We start from the raw sequence: 17,266 nt of genomic DNA on the forward strand, positions 1-17,266 counted from the left end.
AGCTAAACGTCCTTAATGGTCCCATATTACCTGCAGGTACCCTATTATGGATACCTTCCCGACCATAGAAAGTGATTTATTGCTTTCCCCAATTTACCCTATAAGCATTGCTAAGTGCCCGGGCTATTAGTGAAGCAGCTCAGACAGGGATGCAATTTTGGGTGACTTTTTATTGATTTGGGCGACGTTATATGGCAACACTGCCCACGCACGCATGCTGCTCGACAGGCAATTATGCACATGGCATAATATTTTGCCGATCATTGCGAAATCTGTTGCTTGCAAAATAGAGGAATTTCATCACATTTTGACAGGATTACGTTTCCATGCAATTATGCCGTACAACCTGTGTAACTCCTGCATTATGGCGTAAGTAGATTGCAACCAAACATGATGTTTTATAGGTGTTTTGCTCACTTTTTGCATGACATAACTCGCGTCATCATCATCATGCACGTCAACAATGCAATGCCGGTACAAATTTCAACCACGATCAGAACTCAAAACTGAAACTGGCATGCTGTCATGGCTGTGCATGTGACATGTATTCAAAAATCAGAATGCACCTGTGCCATGCCAGCCATATTTAATTTAATCAAGAAGTATAGCTTTGAATTTGCACTGATAGCTAGCTTCACATTCGAGGGTAGAGTGCTACGAAATAGATCATGAGATGAAGCATTGCTTGCTTGTTGGTCACCAAACATCCAAGCATGCAAGTGAATGCCATTGAATGGAAGTTCGGAAGTAAACACAGCCGATCACAGCGGCGTCGGGGTCGGCAATCACATCACCAAAAATGTTGCACTCCACATCCCAATTTCAGATTGTTTAAAATAGGCAACCTTTGTGCTAAAACATGTTATAAAAGCATCCAAATTTAAACATTCGGGTGCTCGTTCATAGAATATTTAATGCATTGCCAAAAAATGACAGTATCTCATATGATGATGAACTGTAAAAAGTAAACGATAGCTGTCATGCTGTAGTTTTAAATGACTCGGCCTCGAATATCATGTGCAAATGCCAAATTTAAATCTAGAGTTCTTAACTTAAGGCCATATTATAACATTTGCTGAGGAGAACACACTAAAACAATTTTAAATTCTGGTTTTTACACGATTGTAATGTACCGTACTTCAATGTAGTCAATGAAGATACTCTGCAAAAATCAAAACTTAAGTTTAGGTGCTGTAGTTTTGTCAAAATCCAAGATTTTGAATGAAACGATGGAACCGGCATTTAATTATTATGATGGAAATATTAGCGGTATTACAACCGCGGGAGTAATGCATGTGGGCGCTAGTAGTAAATTCCAATTTTCTATGCTTTACCTCACTTGTTCGGCTCAAAATTAAAAGGGGACATACATATGTATCTGACAGTAAAAGCTAACATTGCATTTTATAATATGGAAAATAAATAATAATCTATTTTTACAGAAATGTTTATGGCTTTAAGGCCACACGTTTTGAACTCGCCACCCAAAAATGGTGGTTTTGTTACGCTTTTCCAAATCGAGACTCGTTCAAATTGTTATATCTCTGCTTAAACAAAAGGTATTGTAGTGTGTTTGGTGTCATTTTGTAGCTAAATGAGTGCCCTAAACAGACCTCCAAAGGAGAATTGTTTATCAGCTAAGATAGTGGAGGTACAGTTGTTTGAGTTCAGAATGGCCGAGGTGGTTGTTGAGGCGGTGGCATTACATGTATGTGCAAAGTCTATGGGAAATAAAGATTTTGTGTGTGCGCGTTGAATCAACTGATCATATCTTTGCATCCATATGGGCTACAGACATGGTTAAGAGCTCTTTTGAAAGATTATTAATTCTGCTAATTGTTTTTAATCATTTTGAACACTTTATGATTGGTTTAGTCTATAAAATACAAACTTTTACATACAAAACTACCCGTTTTCATATTAAACACTGTAGTGTAGTAAGTGATGCGGATGTCTTCAAAATCTAACAGTTACTGTAAATTTTTAATTACTTACCCTATCATAGTCAAAATATACATTTTCTGAGAGGAAATTTGATGAGGAATCTGAATATGGACTTACTTTTTCTGTATGGGTTAAGGGTAAAATGTTTCAGTTCAAAATATGTTGAATTGTAAAAAAAATCGAACATATTTTGAGGCACTCTGTATTCCAAGATTACCAAACAGCTGTGATTTTTTTTCCCAAAGTCAGTAGTGACCCTCTCAGATTTTGATGAAATTCCATCAGAATAATCTTTTGTGGCCACAATGAACCCATACAAAAAATTGGGCTCATAGGCCATGTCGTTTTTGAGAAATGGCCGTTTGAAGTTTGGCCCGGACCCCCTCCCCCCCCTTTTTGGCACTCGCGAGTGTCATTGGTGATTTTGACCAACTTTGTCTAAGTTGGTAGCTCATAACTTCTTGTTCTGAACAGATATTATAAAGAGCTCTGCAATGTTGCATTCTAGTTTTAAACCTTATGTCATATTTTCTGAATCTGGCTCTAAATTTCAGATATCTACTTTCCTTTTATAAGTTTTAAAGTTATGAGCACCCAAAGTTGGTCATTTATTCAACCGCAAGTGTGATTTTGTCATTTTGGGGGTCCCCTGGTGCCAAAAATATGTGATCATATGACTCAAATGTTATAGATACATTGTCTATGGTATAGAAGCAAGTTTGCCCAATTCAAACCATTAATGGAAGAATGGGCGGCATCCAAAGCTGGGTTCGGGTGAAAATTTGTCGGAGACCCGCTCTTTCTGACCAATGGTTGACCTTGTCGACAGTTGAAACATGAATTGAAATTTTCAGCCTTTAAAAAATTTAAATTTTAAATTTTAAATAATATACGGATGACCAAAAAATTTGGCGAATGACCAGATTTCAGCGGATGACCTGATTTTTTTTCTTAATTTGCACACTGCTGGTAGTCATATCTGAGTCTTGAAGCTTGGTTTTTTAAATCAGACCTGTATGATATTGATAATTTAGCAATATGATATTTATGTATTGTAACCCTATGATTTTATTTTATTACTCCACAGATCTGGTACTATTCATCTTGTGTATATTCCAATCCAGCTGCAATCTATGACATCCCTGGAGCATTCATCTGTCAACTTATTACCTAGAAATCAACCATCTTGAAAAGGGACTGACTGATAAAAATTTTTTGAGGAGTCCTGTTCACATCAGAAAAAGTAGACAAAAAACGATTTCAATTTTGTTCCTGGTAGACGCTGTACATCTTGCACAGATCACCATGCCTCACATCTCTGCTTATGATCTGTCATTTGACAGTGATGACGAGGATTTCCTTGAGGGCAACGGAAATAGGAAGAAGAAGGAGGGGTCAATGGTATGTTGAGACTATTTGATTGCATTGTTCTATATCAAATCAACCTGATCCAACTCATGTAGTTATGATAAGAAAGGCCTCTTAAGAATTGCAACAAATTGATACAATGTTGCTCTTTGGAAAATACAAAATGATAATTGAAAATTGTGGATCTACATACATGTAGACTCTTGCAAAATGAATCAAATTACTTGGTATAACCCACACACTCGGCAGTCCACGCTTTATAATGCGTGCCGGTTCGAAATTCTGAAAATTGGTGAAAGCGTGGGGGTTTAAACTTTTGGGGTAAAAAGCGTGGACTGATATAAAGCGTGGGATTAAAATAAAAAGCGTGGGGCTTCTTCCAACTTACAGTATATTTTTATTGAATGATAAAATAATCATAGTTCCAAGAAAAATCACCAAAACTTGCACACTATGTCGCAAGATAAAATTCCATTTGATGCAGGCTCGCGCTTGTTTACGTGAATCCAGTGCAATGTACACAATATCCTCCCCCCGGAAGCGCTGCCAAAACACCTACGTCATATGCAAATGTCCGATTTTCCATGACGTTATATTTTTCTTTACATTGATCGTATATGAGTGACGTCATTAACATGCATAATTGATTGAGCGAAGCAGCACGGAAGAAGCAGGATATAGTCGCTGAACACAGCGTACGACAAGTTTCATGACAAGAACAACATTTGAACACCATAAAAGTACAGTTATTCATTAAAATGCTTATTTTACAGTGCAGTAGTAGTTTTTCACATATAATTTGCATTGTTCACGTAATGTATCAATTAACTTATTGGAGAGAAAAACATCGGACTCGCACATGTGAAATAGGTGCAGAATTCGGCGTACTTGATACTTCGAACCAAATTGCGTGTGACTTTGTCAGTTTACAAATAGCAAAAAAAGCAAAAACTGGTGGGGGTCAAGAATTTTCAGTATAAAGGGTGCCTCAGTAAAAAGCGTGGGGGTCAGGAATTTTCAGTATAAAGGGTGCCTCAATAAAAAGGGTGGGGGTAAAATAAAAAAGGGTGGGAGTCAAACCCCACTGCCGAGTATGACCCACCACTTTGTTCTAATTTATGAGACCATTCTACTTAAGAGCTAATTTTAAATCAAATCATGACCAACGCAAAAAATTAGATTTTATATCTCTAAACTAAGTCAGTTAAAATTACAGTTGATTAGAAACTTCACCCTAACACTACCAGGTACTATACTACAAAATGCTACTTGATGCACTGTATGTCCCTGTATCCCACGTGATGTGATGACGCAATTACCCCAAGTGTTATATAGGCACACTTTCTTTGGCTGGGTCAGCGAAAGGCCTGTGCCTACCAGTCGACGATCTAGTGCTTGGCATGTGAAGGATCTCAGGTTTGAATCCTGATGGGAGCAAACAATATAGAATTTTTTGTTTTCTCTCTTTATTCCTTCCTTCTTTCACTTCCAGTTGCCAAAAACCTCTTGATATTGATTTTATGTGACAAATTCATTACCAAAAAAAAAAAAAAGACGGGCTTCCGACACCAGTCACATTTGATTCAATGTTGTGGGCAAAAGTTGGTATACTCTGGTCAGCTCATAATCTACAGAACTCATAACATTGTGGATTGATATAGAATAGCAATAACATACAAGCAGCTTGGCGAAACCACAGATGAACTGCACTTTGTGTATTGCTTGACTGACGCAAGCTTTCATGAATTTACGCAGGCATAAGTTGAGACATTATTGGTGCTCGCAGTAACAAAAACGAATAATTCTATTACAAGCTGATCGTGTATAGTGACCTTGTTTTTTGTTTTTAAATTTCAGTTAATTGATGATATTCTTGAAGAGTATGATGCAAAGCTCGAGCAAGAAAAGGCCCGGAAGCTAAAAGAAGAAATACAGGGGAGTGGAATGGAACCAAGCACCACAGACTCATCAGATGATTTCATTCATCAAGCGGCCAATGATGACGTATCTCAAAGTGATTTATTCATTTCAGACATCCCTCTGGAAAACACATATAAACCAAATCTGCCTTTGACTAGATTTGGAACCCAGAGTACACTACAAAATAAACTATCATTGCCGATTTCTCAAAACAATTTTGGCATACATGTACACAACAATTTTTCGTCAAAGCTGATAGCAGAAAGAGCGCAGTCCAACCCAAAAGTGTTTGTGAGAATATCAGATTGTGCTCAAACAGCTACTCCAACTCCAATCAGAGTAAGGATAAGACATGGGAGTGTGACAGAGCTGGAGCCTGACAAGGAGCTGAAACCAGTCGCAAAACCAAAAACTAACTCGTCATCAGCACTGAAACCAGAAGCATTGGGTAGACTTGAAGATCCCTTCAGTGATCTTCCGTCAGATCTTCTGCCTGGTTTATATGAACTCCCAAATCTTGGCTTTAATGAGAGCACTACTACTACTAGTACAAGTACAGATAATAAAGAAGCCAACAGTAACAAAACTCCAAGCATCTCCAAAGTGGTGTATGAAAAGAATATCCATACCTACAGTAAAACACCAGACAGAATTGTTCAAAATGTAGACAAGCGGTTGGCTAATGTACAAAGAATTCAACTATCAAATGCTTCAAATATCAAAGTTGAACCTTTGGATCCTATTCAAACAGATGAAGTTGAAGGAGCTGATGTTGAGATGAAACAATTGGCCGTAGAAGATGACGATGGCTCCTATGTTGTCATTGTGGTAAGCTGACTCAGTCATATTGAAGTTTAAAATAATAAACAAAATACATATATCTTTCTAGTGCAAGTCAATATCTTTTCACTCCCTGATGCACATAATTATGGCTTCTTGTGCAAGTGCCTTGGGTGTCAAAAGTGACCCCTAATGGTAACTAAATATACTAAAAATAACCCAGATGTAGGACCTAAACTAAACTTCAAAAGATCTCAAAAGAGAACCTAATTCCATACCCTTTCCAGGACTTACACAGAAAGAAATTAATTTTCCGATGTCCGTGCTGGGACTTCTGCTAAAAATGGGATTTCTTCCAGAGTTTTTATTCTTTATTTTTCATTCCTGTCTTTGCTTTCCATCCAGTACCAGGTTTTTGTTTTGTTTTGTTACCCGTTTCCAGCCTGAAATTAACCAAACCAGGAATGTAATTTTTCTGGATCAAGCCTGAATTCAGGATTTTTTACCATCCCTTCCCTTTTTTTTCAGGATATTTCCCAGACAGTAGGCCTATTTCAGGATTTTCTGTTGACACATGTATTGCTACTCTTTCCAAACTATGTACTCTTTATTTCACAACAGATACCCAAGCATGCCACTGTGGAAGATGTGATGCGTACATTAAGAACAGCCGGCAATGAGCCAGTGAACAGTGAAGTTGTTAAGAAGATTGTTTCTTCATCAAAAAGGTACCGGTAAATAAAAGTGAAGCAATAAATAATCCTACTATTAAAGACTTGTGTTTCTACTACATGAATGTAGGATATTTTCTTGGTGATTTTACAAGTTGAAAAAAGTCCATTTCACACAATCCATTAAATCTGATTTAAGAGTTAGCACGGTGGTCTAGAGATCAATACAGGCTTGGCTCATAATATGCAGGTTTGAACCCTGGCAGTGGTGCTATTGTGTTGTGCCCTTAGATCCTTAAGCTCTATACACAGATTTAGGGTTTCTCTACCGGAAGTTGAATTTGTGCCGAAATTCCTTCCCACAATGCAATATGCGTATTGCATAACAAGGAATATTGATTTACCTCAGAACTGTATCTATTGTTATGCAAAACGCTTATTGCATTGTGGGAAGGAATTTCGGCACAAATTGACTTCGAGAAATCCTAAATCCGCGCATTGTCTCTCCACCCAGGTGTATATGCGTACCAGCATAATGTATGTGTTGGGATGGTAAAACAGACTCGCTGTGCAGGAGGAGTGGTGAACCCCCCACAACATGTTAGTTCAGCGGAGTCTGGTCTAAATGCCAAGGAAAAGGAGATGGGCACTTTGGCCCATGAGCATTGCTTTATCTTGCCTAAAGCTCCTCATATGAGCTCAATGTGATACCTTTTAGTTGTGTGCTAAGAAGGTCTATGAATTTCAAATTGATCAAAAGATTTTTCAGTCTGTTATTTGCTTTTTCCACAAGCTTCCCCAGCTTGTATAAGAAATGTGTCTAGTATTCAATTTTTCTCTATTGTTTCATCTTTAGAAAATCATCTCAAAGTCCTTTTAAGACTGTGTTGAAGAAGAGGCGGCTTGTAGATGCTATAAGGTAAGCACAAGTAGTCTAATGCGTTGCTGGGTTTATAAGATACAGCACAAATATTTGTTGCATTAAACAGATGTTATCCAGTTTTGCCAAATGAAATATCTATTGTAGTTGGATATAATTGGAAATAAAAATCAAATTTATAAATTTAATGTTTGTCAAAAAAAGTCTAGATTCAAGACTTGGCACAAATCTAATTTTGAGTACATAGCCTATGATATTAAGTACTCTAATCTTATTTTTTGTGATCATTTGTAACAATTGTGTATAACAGAGAAAAATATATTTTAAAAAACCAGTCCTAGATTTTTGTGATTTTGACCTGGCTGTGTAGGACAACAGACAACACAACAATTTTTTTTGGCATTGGTACTGTATTTCTTTAAGATCAGGATTAGTGTTGTTCTTGTTATAATTGTTGAGAATGAATATCAATTCTGTATCTGCAAAAATAACATGCACATGAAAAGAATAATAGATGTATTAACAGTATCAATTTCTTGTCCCAATGTTCAGCCCAACTGTTATGGAAATAGAAAAGCCTGCCATAAAGCAAGAGCCTAAGTCTGATCTGAATGCCAGTTGCACCTTGGCTGCAATGTCCATGTTGGCTGCTGCAGAGAAGGGAATTCACAATGGGCAGGTTGGAAGGTAGGATAACAATTGATAAGCTCTGGCTTTGCAAAATAAACTTGAAGCCAGGTGCGATTTGCTCACAGCATCACCCTCAATTTTTCTTGAATGTCTATTTTTTTTTACATGATTGTAATGCCCAATGTTGCACTAATTCAACTTGTTCAGCGATCAAAATATTAATGATAGCACAAGTGGCTTGTGCTTGCGTGAATAATTGATGTGTAGACTGTGTGTATATTGTGCGTGAAGCTCCACTCAAAACGATCGGTGAGCTAATACACGCATCCATGATAATTACAGGTACTGGGATGATAGCATTTTTCTTTGTTTTACCTCATTTGTTCAGCCCAAAATTAAAAGGTGACATCACATATCGGATATTGAAAACTTACACATTGTGTGAAAAACAAATAAGAATCTACACTGTCAGCCAAATAAAACAATCCAATGTTTTCTAACAAAATGGAGGCAAACTAACTTCAAATTTCTCAGCTCCACCAAATAAGCCAAACTGTAACATCATAGAAAATAATGTAGTTGATTGATTGATTTCACAATGTTGTCTCACATCTTATTTTGCAGTGACACCATGCCAGTAGTTAAGGGAGACCCTGAGGTTATTACCATCAATGATGGTGTTGAACAGACTACTGAAGGTTACCAAGGACCACAAGTTCCTATAATTGAGTTGTTCAGGTAGGATACCAGAAGAGCCTGTTCTTAAAATGTGATTCTGTCAAGTAAACTGAGTCATTTGTCAAGCAAATCAAACATCAATTTGGTAATAACTTTTTTGTGCCATTTTCAGAGCTTTATTTCTCTGAAATATCCATCACAATTGTATATGGTTCCAGGATATGGTCATTTTAGTGTTATACGGAAGAGTAAAATAGGAAGTGTATCATATTATCTGCAAATTTTTGTATTGCATAATTACAATATAAATAGTGTAATTATTCATTTCATTCTATCAACTTAACAGAGAACTGGATCCAGAAGCACAGCACATTGAATTTGGTGTCTTCAACGATCACACATATGCCAACTTACAGGTTAGATACACAGTACCGAACCTATCAGTAACATTACCAGTGGAGGAATCAGTACCAGAGGCAGCTGCCATGGTTACTGTACAGACAGATGATGTAATGGAGGAGGTTGGAGAAGCTGCTGAAGTTAGAAAGGCCATTGATGTGAAAGTCGAGATCAAACAAGAGTATGCCGAGGTTAAAGATGACAAGGCGGAAGAAATAGAAGATGTAGCAGAGAAAATTGAAACAGATGAACTAAAACATGATGTGGAGATGAAGGAGGAGAGCAATGCAGAGATCTCACATGACATCAGTGGTGATGATTTGGTAGGTGATGTGTGTGCACAATGGCTGTTGTTGTTCAAGTCTTTTCAATTCAATTCAAAGTAGTTTATTCACATATGCTTTTCCATCTTACTTGTGCTGTTTCACAAAATTAAGTATAATATGAGGCAAAGTGCATCACATCTGTTTGGTACAAATCTGAACATTTCAGTTGAACACATTGGACGACAGTTTTCTGTTGAATACTGTTTTGCATCTACCAATACATTGTAGGTGTTAAGTATATTGTAATAACATTAATAAAAAATTGGGATTTCAAGAATAATGACTTAAAGTGCTGATTCTTGAAGTTTAGTGAATCAAAAGAAGCAGAATGCCAACTGCCAAGTCTCCCTGATCATACAGGAGGTTCCCTGAAAATGCATTTGTTTTATTATATCACACTTTGACAGCCAAATTTAACAATCTACCTGATTAAGGACATTTTTGTAACCATAAGTTGCACACTTTTCTGAAAATCTCCCTGATTGCTGCTGACAATCCCCCTGATTACAGGATGTAAATGTTGGCATCTCTGATTCTCTGAATGAAGTATTCTCCCCAATAGGATACAATTATGGCAAAAAGCTACTAAAATTAAAAATGGCAATTCTGTAGTGCTAAATCTCTTTTTCATGACACCAAGATTTGGTCAATCCCATTTAAGCCTTTGCGGTCGACCCCTATGTCGTCACACTGATGCACTTAATGAGTTGCATTGTTACTGTGCCCTTCACAGTGGTGAATTGCAGGGTAACGATGTTCGCTTATGAATATGATGTGCACATCAGCGTGACGTTTGTACGGGTCCAAATGTGAAGGATGAGGATTTACTGAAAAGTTGATTTGCTATATATGCAACCTTGGACTAAACAGTGCTGGCAAGTTAAATGTCAGTAATTGCACTAACTTTCAGAGAAGAATGACCCTCCATTGCTCTCACACACGCATGACTTGGCATTGAGTGACATATGTGGGGGTTTGTATCCCCTTTGGGACCCTTCATGAACACCAAATACAGCTTTATGCCAATCAGATTACTTGTCTGTTATTAACATTGTGGGATAATTGGAATACAATTTGCATATTTACCTGCTGAAAAGGTTTTTTAAAAAAAGGCTGTTGTTCTCTGCAAGCAATAATTGTAGTAAGATTATTCATTCAGTAGTTCAAAACATTATTTTGTGAATTTCAATTAAATATAATACTGGAACTAAAATTTGTAACTTACTTTGCTACGTTGCGTCCGAAAACTTCGGACTTCGTCAGGCAGCTAATTGATGATATTGTGACGTCAGATGTGATGATGTCAGACTGCGCGGAATGTCTCGTAAAAACGTCGGGTCCCATGCCTGTGACAACTGAAAGCGGAGTCCCCCTTTCTTGTTAATGGCGGGTTCCTCCACTCTCTCCCATAGTCATACTATTAAAGAAACTACATCTAGTTATATGCATCATTTTAACAAGACTTGGATCTCAATCCATTTATAATATTTTTGTGTGCTCATGTAGTCATGTCCAACTTTTTCTTTCTTTTTTTCCATTCAGTTTTGCCGAAGAAGTCACAGATTGAGTCTGAAGAAGATACCAAGATGGTAAGTAGATATTAAAACCACATTTTAACTTTTGATCCAAAAAGCTATAATATGCACCACCCTCTTTCAGGATTCTAGTGGCGATCTTTCTCCAGAGCTTCCTGATGTCCTTGGCTTTGAAAACTGATGTCCCGGGAATTTGGTTGTGCTTCTGTTATGCTATGTATGTGCTATCAAAGACAATAGTCTTCATAATTACAAGGAAGATGGCAATCACTTAGTTCACCAATGCTTGCGATGTGACTGTCTTCCATACATACAGAATAAGATGCTTGGTAACAGAGGCAGACCGAGTGTCACATCTAGGTCTTTGAAACAATCGGTCCTCATTGGAGGAAAAGGCACTGTGCAGTTTGTCACTCTCTTTACTAATCTCTATAAACCTCTCTTTTTTAGGGGTCCAGGAAACTCCAACAGAGATGGCAAAGCAAAGAAAGTTGAGCCTAACCGAGCAAAGAAAGTAGAATTGAACCAAGTAAAGGAGGACACAAACCAAGCCAAGACAGTTGAATCAAAGCAACAAAGAACAACAGCAAAATGTACCAAGTGTGATGATGCTGTCAAATGGCATTTGTTTGCTTCAAGGCTGAGATGTAGACTCTGTGAAGTCATGTGTCATCAACTCATTGACATGAAATACCATATTGTACAAGTACACAGCAACCAAGAAGACTCAGCTGCTACAAAGAGAGTTACAAGGGGTAAAAAGGTGAGGGAAAGGGTCCTTTCAAGCGATGTTCTCAGTGACTTTGAGGTGTCCGCACTGTCGGCTATCGTTAGACTCTGCCCCACTTGTGATAAGTATGTACCAGAGAACAGAATAGCTGGTCACCTTGAGAACCATGCTGGCCTCAAAGTAACATGCAGTGTGTGTGGAGCCACATTCAAGAACAGAACCAAGCTGGGCATACACAAGGAGATCTGCAGCAGTGCTAAGACTGAATGTAAGTGCAAAATGTGTGGCAAAGAATATTCCAGCAAGTCGGATCTTAGCATGCATCAGAGATTCCACCACCAAGACCGTCAGAAGAAAAAGAAGTATCGATGTGAGCGGTGTGATAAGGTCTGTCGCAGTACCGGTGCTTTGAAGGTCCATGTTGCGATTCATTTTACGGTGAAGCCCTTTGAATGCCCTGATTGTGGAAAAGGATTTTCACAGAAAATCAACATGGAGTATCACAAGATGGTTCATGTTGGTGATTCACCGCATCAGTGTGATATGTGTACAGCAACGTTTGCTCAGAGTGTAAGTTTAAAAACACACAAGAAGAAACAACATGGCGTAGATATGTTGAAGAAAAGAAAGTTGTGAATAAATATTGTAATGTATCGTTAACTTAAAAACATTGAAAGGCATAAAGTATCTTCACAAATGTTGTGTTACCAAAAAATTCTATTTAAAGTGTTATTGGATGTTGCTATAAACATGTAGCAATGTTTGTCGCCACTATGTATGGTGCTTCCTGTTATATAAAATAATAGTAATAGTGTTGTGTGTATGCTAGTTATAAGAATGATGCTGCTATATCTTTATTTAAAAGTTAATTATATTCTATATTATACATATTGTCCATCATCACTACACTTCGTGCCACAATATTGATCGCCTATGTCAGGACTTCCCAAAATATGTCGCGACCCAAGTGTGGGTAGGGAGCACTTCAGGAGGATGCGGACCTTGACTGAAAAGTACAAATTGAATGATAAATAAAAAGATTAATTTCACCTCCTTAAAGAGCAATTTGCTTAGGTTCCCTGCAGCTTTTATATTTCCATTTGACTGCTTATGTGCAGCAACATTTGATGTACGCAACATATACCGTGAGATCTGGCCATATTTTTCTCATGACATAATTTGGGTCGCTGGGAAAAAAGCCTGGGAAGCCCTGACCATGATCTGATGAAGCACATTGTGGTTTTTGTCATGCAAATAGATTTGGGGGATGGCTAGAAGAATAAGCCTTTTGATAATTCAGAGTGCTGCATTGTAGGTAATATCATGTGTAAACGCCATGGAACTCACACAGCAAAGTAGATATCTTACACTTCCCACCATGCATTTCTTCCCAGTACTGATTTGAGTGATTTGCTATAGAGTGTAACCTAGGGCAATAGTGACAAAAATACCTCAATTAATAGAACTTATCCAGATCTTGCAATTTAAGATTTTTTTGTCACTATCATCTTTCAACTCATGTTGCTAGAAGATCAGTACAAAGAAGAAATGCATCGTGTAAAGTGTTAATTATCTCCTCTGCTCACAAAGTATTATAATGCCGGAGGGGGGGGGGGGAGGTTGACCTTGTACTTTGTAAAAGTGCTTTGTACTTGTGTTTTGCATTATTGTTTTGTTCTGCATGTCTTTGGCAGAGTATGGTTATAATTTCAAATGTTGGAACTGGGAAGTGAAATCACAGGAATTGCTGACGAGTTGCGTAGTTCATTCACACAGCAGCCTATGTGAATATTATAGTATGCATAGTTGCTAATTTGATGATATATGGAAAAAGACTTAATGAACTAGTATTAATTTTCAGGAGCATGAAAATAAGAATCAGGAAGTCTGATGGGATTTCAGCATGTGATGTACAGTACACATAGTTTATTACATGAATGAGGAAGAATAATTAACTAAAATTTGATTGCAGATTGATATTGCTGTTGAAGCTGGCCAATTGAAGTGCTTGTTTATACTATATCTAGTAAATATACAAAGTTTGAGCACATTGTTTACAACATTTCTTGTTAAAAGTGAATCAAATTTACCGCATATAATATTCCCTCAAGTGTTGAATTACTTCCGTCTTATACCCAGGCCATATATGAAGAGCACTGTGTTTGTACACTTCAAGCAAGACCGTACTAAATTTATTCTTGACTTTTTACACACATCCTTCCAATGTCCATCTGTTTAGAAGGATATTGATGAACGGTACATTCATGATATGGTTGGTGATTTTAGTAAGGAGTTTCCAGGCAATTTCTGACCGTATTTATACGCCAAAGTACTGTACATTGTGCTCGCACCATAAGCACACTAATTGACTGCACTAGAATCAAATATGATACCAGGGCTGCATTGCCCAGCAACCTGTTACCCCTGGGTGTTTCTTTAATTAAAATAAATACTTGAGATACAAGTAGACATTATCTTTCATTTTATTAATTGTTTATTTTAAAATACGTCTAGTTTATTTCTGATTATGTATGTATGTAAGTATAGTAAGTAGCATGATTATGAGTTATGAAGGATTTCCCAGCAAGCAAACAAAAATTGTAAAATGTTTTTTGCTTTTTGTCAAAATGTAATAATATTTGAAATGTTGGGTTGTAAAAGATTGAAAACATTTGAAAGCATTTTACATGAAAATGATACAATTTTTTATTTGCAAATGTTAAAAAAAAAAAAATTAACACTTAAATAACATGTTCAAATAATTTGTAGCAAAAATGTTATGAAAACATTTTATACCCTTGATATAACATAACACATTTTCTGGCAACCTTTGACTACCTCTCTACATTTTGAAAACATGTTTTGTTTGCTGGGTTCTTGGTTAAGAGGACGGACAAGTGTTTCAAATATAGAGACTGACCGATCAGATCGGGAGCTTCCTAATCGGGCCGATTATTAGCTTATCGGTAGTGATCTGCATCGGCCGATTTTTCCTTCATCCGCCGATGTAATGCACCGATCACCCAATATCATGAAAGTAATTTGCATAATTAATTAGCATTTATGCAAATTAGCCCATTAATTATGCAAATATGCAAATTAGAGGCGGCTTCACTATATAATACATTAGAACATATTAGAAACACTTTGACCAAGTTTCAGGGCAAAAGTATGCAAAATAAAAGTACCCTGAACATTTATGTATTGATTTTTAGCAAAAATATTGGCAAAAATTACATATTAATGAGCCTTTACAGTCCTTTTAGCTCATTAACTATATTGATTATTGACAAAAACAATAGGATACAAAGAAAATATAAATTGATGTATTATGGAAACCGTATGTCCGATTTGCTCCAAACAAAAGGCATGTTGATCAGTGTACTTTACCCTACTCAATTAATCTGTTTAAAACATGCTCAAAGCATTTTCTAATTTCTAGAAAATGCATCCAATACCACCTTAAATATGTTTCTGTTTACTGAAATCATGCATAGAAGCAACTTAAATTCCAGTAAAATAATGTTTCAAGGCTTAAACCTTTTGATTTCTAATAAAAATTTGACATTTCCATAACATTTTGGTTAAAATCTAAGAAAAATGTATTTTACATAACCTCAGAAAATTATGACATGAAAGCTGGAATACATGTGAAATCCCATTCCAAAGTAAGTCAACAGGTATAAGTTAAATTTTATACCATGTTTTGCTATGTTTGTAATTGCAGTTTTGAAAATTTTTAACAACAAGTGTCATTTACAATGGAAATTTCCAAACCTTAAACATATTTTTAAAGTTTTAATTGGGTTCCTAAAATAATTTGAATGTCTAACTTCATGTACAAATACTACTTGATGAAAGGAACCTCCCAGCCAAGTTTCACAGAAATTGGAGTTATTTTTTAGAATTGGCAATTCAAACGATTTGTGTTTCGGAGGCTTCAGTTAACAACACAGGTGATCATAAAAGTAAAATATTTGGCTAACCACTACAAGTTGACATAAAAAATAGGTAAAAATATCACAATTACTAATTTTCATGCTTTGCTTCTAAGTATTGAATTTCAGTTGTGACAAAAATTAAATTATCACAGCAAGTCATTGTTTTGTTTCGGAGGCTTCATGTTAACAATTGTTAAACATTGCAGAAGTAGTTTTTTTGAAAACAACAGTGTTGGGATCATCTAAGCTGTTATTTTCTTGTGTATATTGAATCAGTGATTCTATTCGGCAGATATTGTAGATTTATCACATGTTAATTTTTTCACCCATTTGTTAAGTATGGTGTTTTTTGCATGTGAAGCCTCCGAAACAGGCTTTTTTGGATATCAGTATATTTTTCAAACATTAACCATAATGTCAAATTTTTTTTTAATTTATGACATTCTGCACATATCAAGTAATAATTACAATGCAGATATCAGTATGAAACACACCAATTTAGATATGCATAGATGATAATTAATCTTATTGTTGTTTCGGAGGCTTCATTTGTTTCGGAGGCTTCAATTGTTAACGGAAAGTTTGTATTGGGTCCCATTTTCAAACGGTGATATATATCTCCACGATTTAAAAACATGTGACTTGAGGATCTACTTTGCTACATTTTGATAAATAGATTTGATGAGCTCTTTTATTTATATTTGCACAAGCTTGCTGAACAGTTTGTTTCGGAGGCTTCAAAAAGTTAACGGAAAAACGGCTCTTTGAAGTCAAGATTTTATAAAAAATTTAAAAGCTTGCAAATCGACTAATTTTTGTTACCCATTTCAAGTTAAGATAACAACTGTTATGAATCAGGAAGAAGTGAAGAAATAACCAAGAATTATGAACCAAAGCTACACCCACAAAGTTTGTTAACAATTGTTAACGGAAAATGAAGCCTCGAAACGACAAATATCAAGTCCGGTTCTCAAAAATACAGGACTGTTCACAATTAAATCTAATGTGGCAGTGTTTACTGAACATATGACTGTACTTTCAGGATAAGAAAAATTATCCATGAACTAACTGAAGAAAACACAGGGTTTTACAAAAATGTTACTGTTTTTTATAGTTTTTCAAAATGGCAATATTAAGTACATTTAAGCCTGCTAAAACTGAACGCAGTAACTCCCAAAGCTGATTATGCTACCCAAGGTAGCTGCTAACTATTGTTAACGATTGTTAACGGAAAATGAAGCCTCCGAAACGACAAATATCGAAGTCCGGTTCTCAAAAATACAGGACTGTTCACAATTAAATCTAAAGTGGAAGTGTTTACTGAACATATGAATGTAATTTAAGGATAAGAAAAATTATCCATGAACTAACTGAAGAAAACACAGGGTTTTACAAAAATGTTACTGTTTTTTATAGTTTTCAAAATGGCAATATTAAGTACATTTAAGCCTGCTAAAACTGAAC

General features: G+C 36.3%; 1 protein-coding gene across 1 annotated transcript; it reads left to right on the forward strand.

Annotated features, from left to right (window-relative positions):
* The first annotated feature begins 215 nt into the window (after positions 1 to 215).
* On the forward strand, positions 216 to 12,796 carry LOC140152739 (uncharacterized). Its single transcript, XM_072175218.1, has 10 exons — positions 216 to 369; positions 3,032 to 3,345; positions 5,170 to 6,060; positions 6,634 to 6,740; positions 7,540 to 7,602; positions 8,116 to 8,250; positions 8,818 to 8,931; positions 9,218 to 9,593; positions 11,139 to 11,185; positions 11,582 to 12,796. The coding sequence occupies exons 2-10, from the start codon at positions 3,250 to 3,252 to the stop codon at positions 12,495 to 12,497; spliced, it is 2,745 nt and encodes a 914-aa protein (XP_072031319.1). The 5' UTR covers positions 216 to 369; positions 3,032 to 3,249; the 3' UTR covers positions 12,498 to 12,796.
* Positions 12,797 to 17,266: the final 4,470 nt, after the last annotated feature.

The sequence above is a fragment of the Amphiura filiformis genome, chromosome 5, assembly GCF_039555335.1.
Source record: "Amphiura filiformis chromosome 5, Afil_fr2py, whole genome shotgun sequence".
NCBI classification, from domain to species: domain Eukaryota; kingdom Metazoa; phylum Echinodermata; class Ophiuroidea; order Amphilepidida; family Amphiuridae; genus Amphiura; species Amphiura filiformis.

What these genes read in the sequence shown, in the direction of transcription:
- LOC140152739 (XM_072175218.1), top strand. Translation starts at nt 3,250, where the DNA reads ATGCCTCACATCTCTGCTTATGATCTGTCATTTGACAGTGATGACGAG. An exon ending in ATTGTTTCTTCATCAAAAAG is followed by an intron (nt 6,741 to 7,539) that starts GTACCGGTAAAT and finishes TTTCATCTTTAG; the next exon opens with AAAATCATCTCAAAGTCCTT. An exon ending in CGGCTTGTAGATGCTATAAG is followed by an intron (nt 7,603 to 8,115) that starts GTAAGCACAAGT and finishes CCCAATGTTCAG; the next exon opens with CCCAACTGTTATGGAAATAG.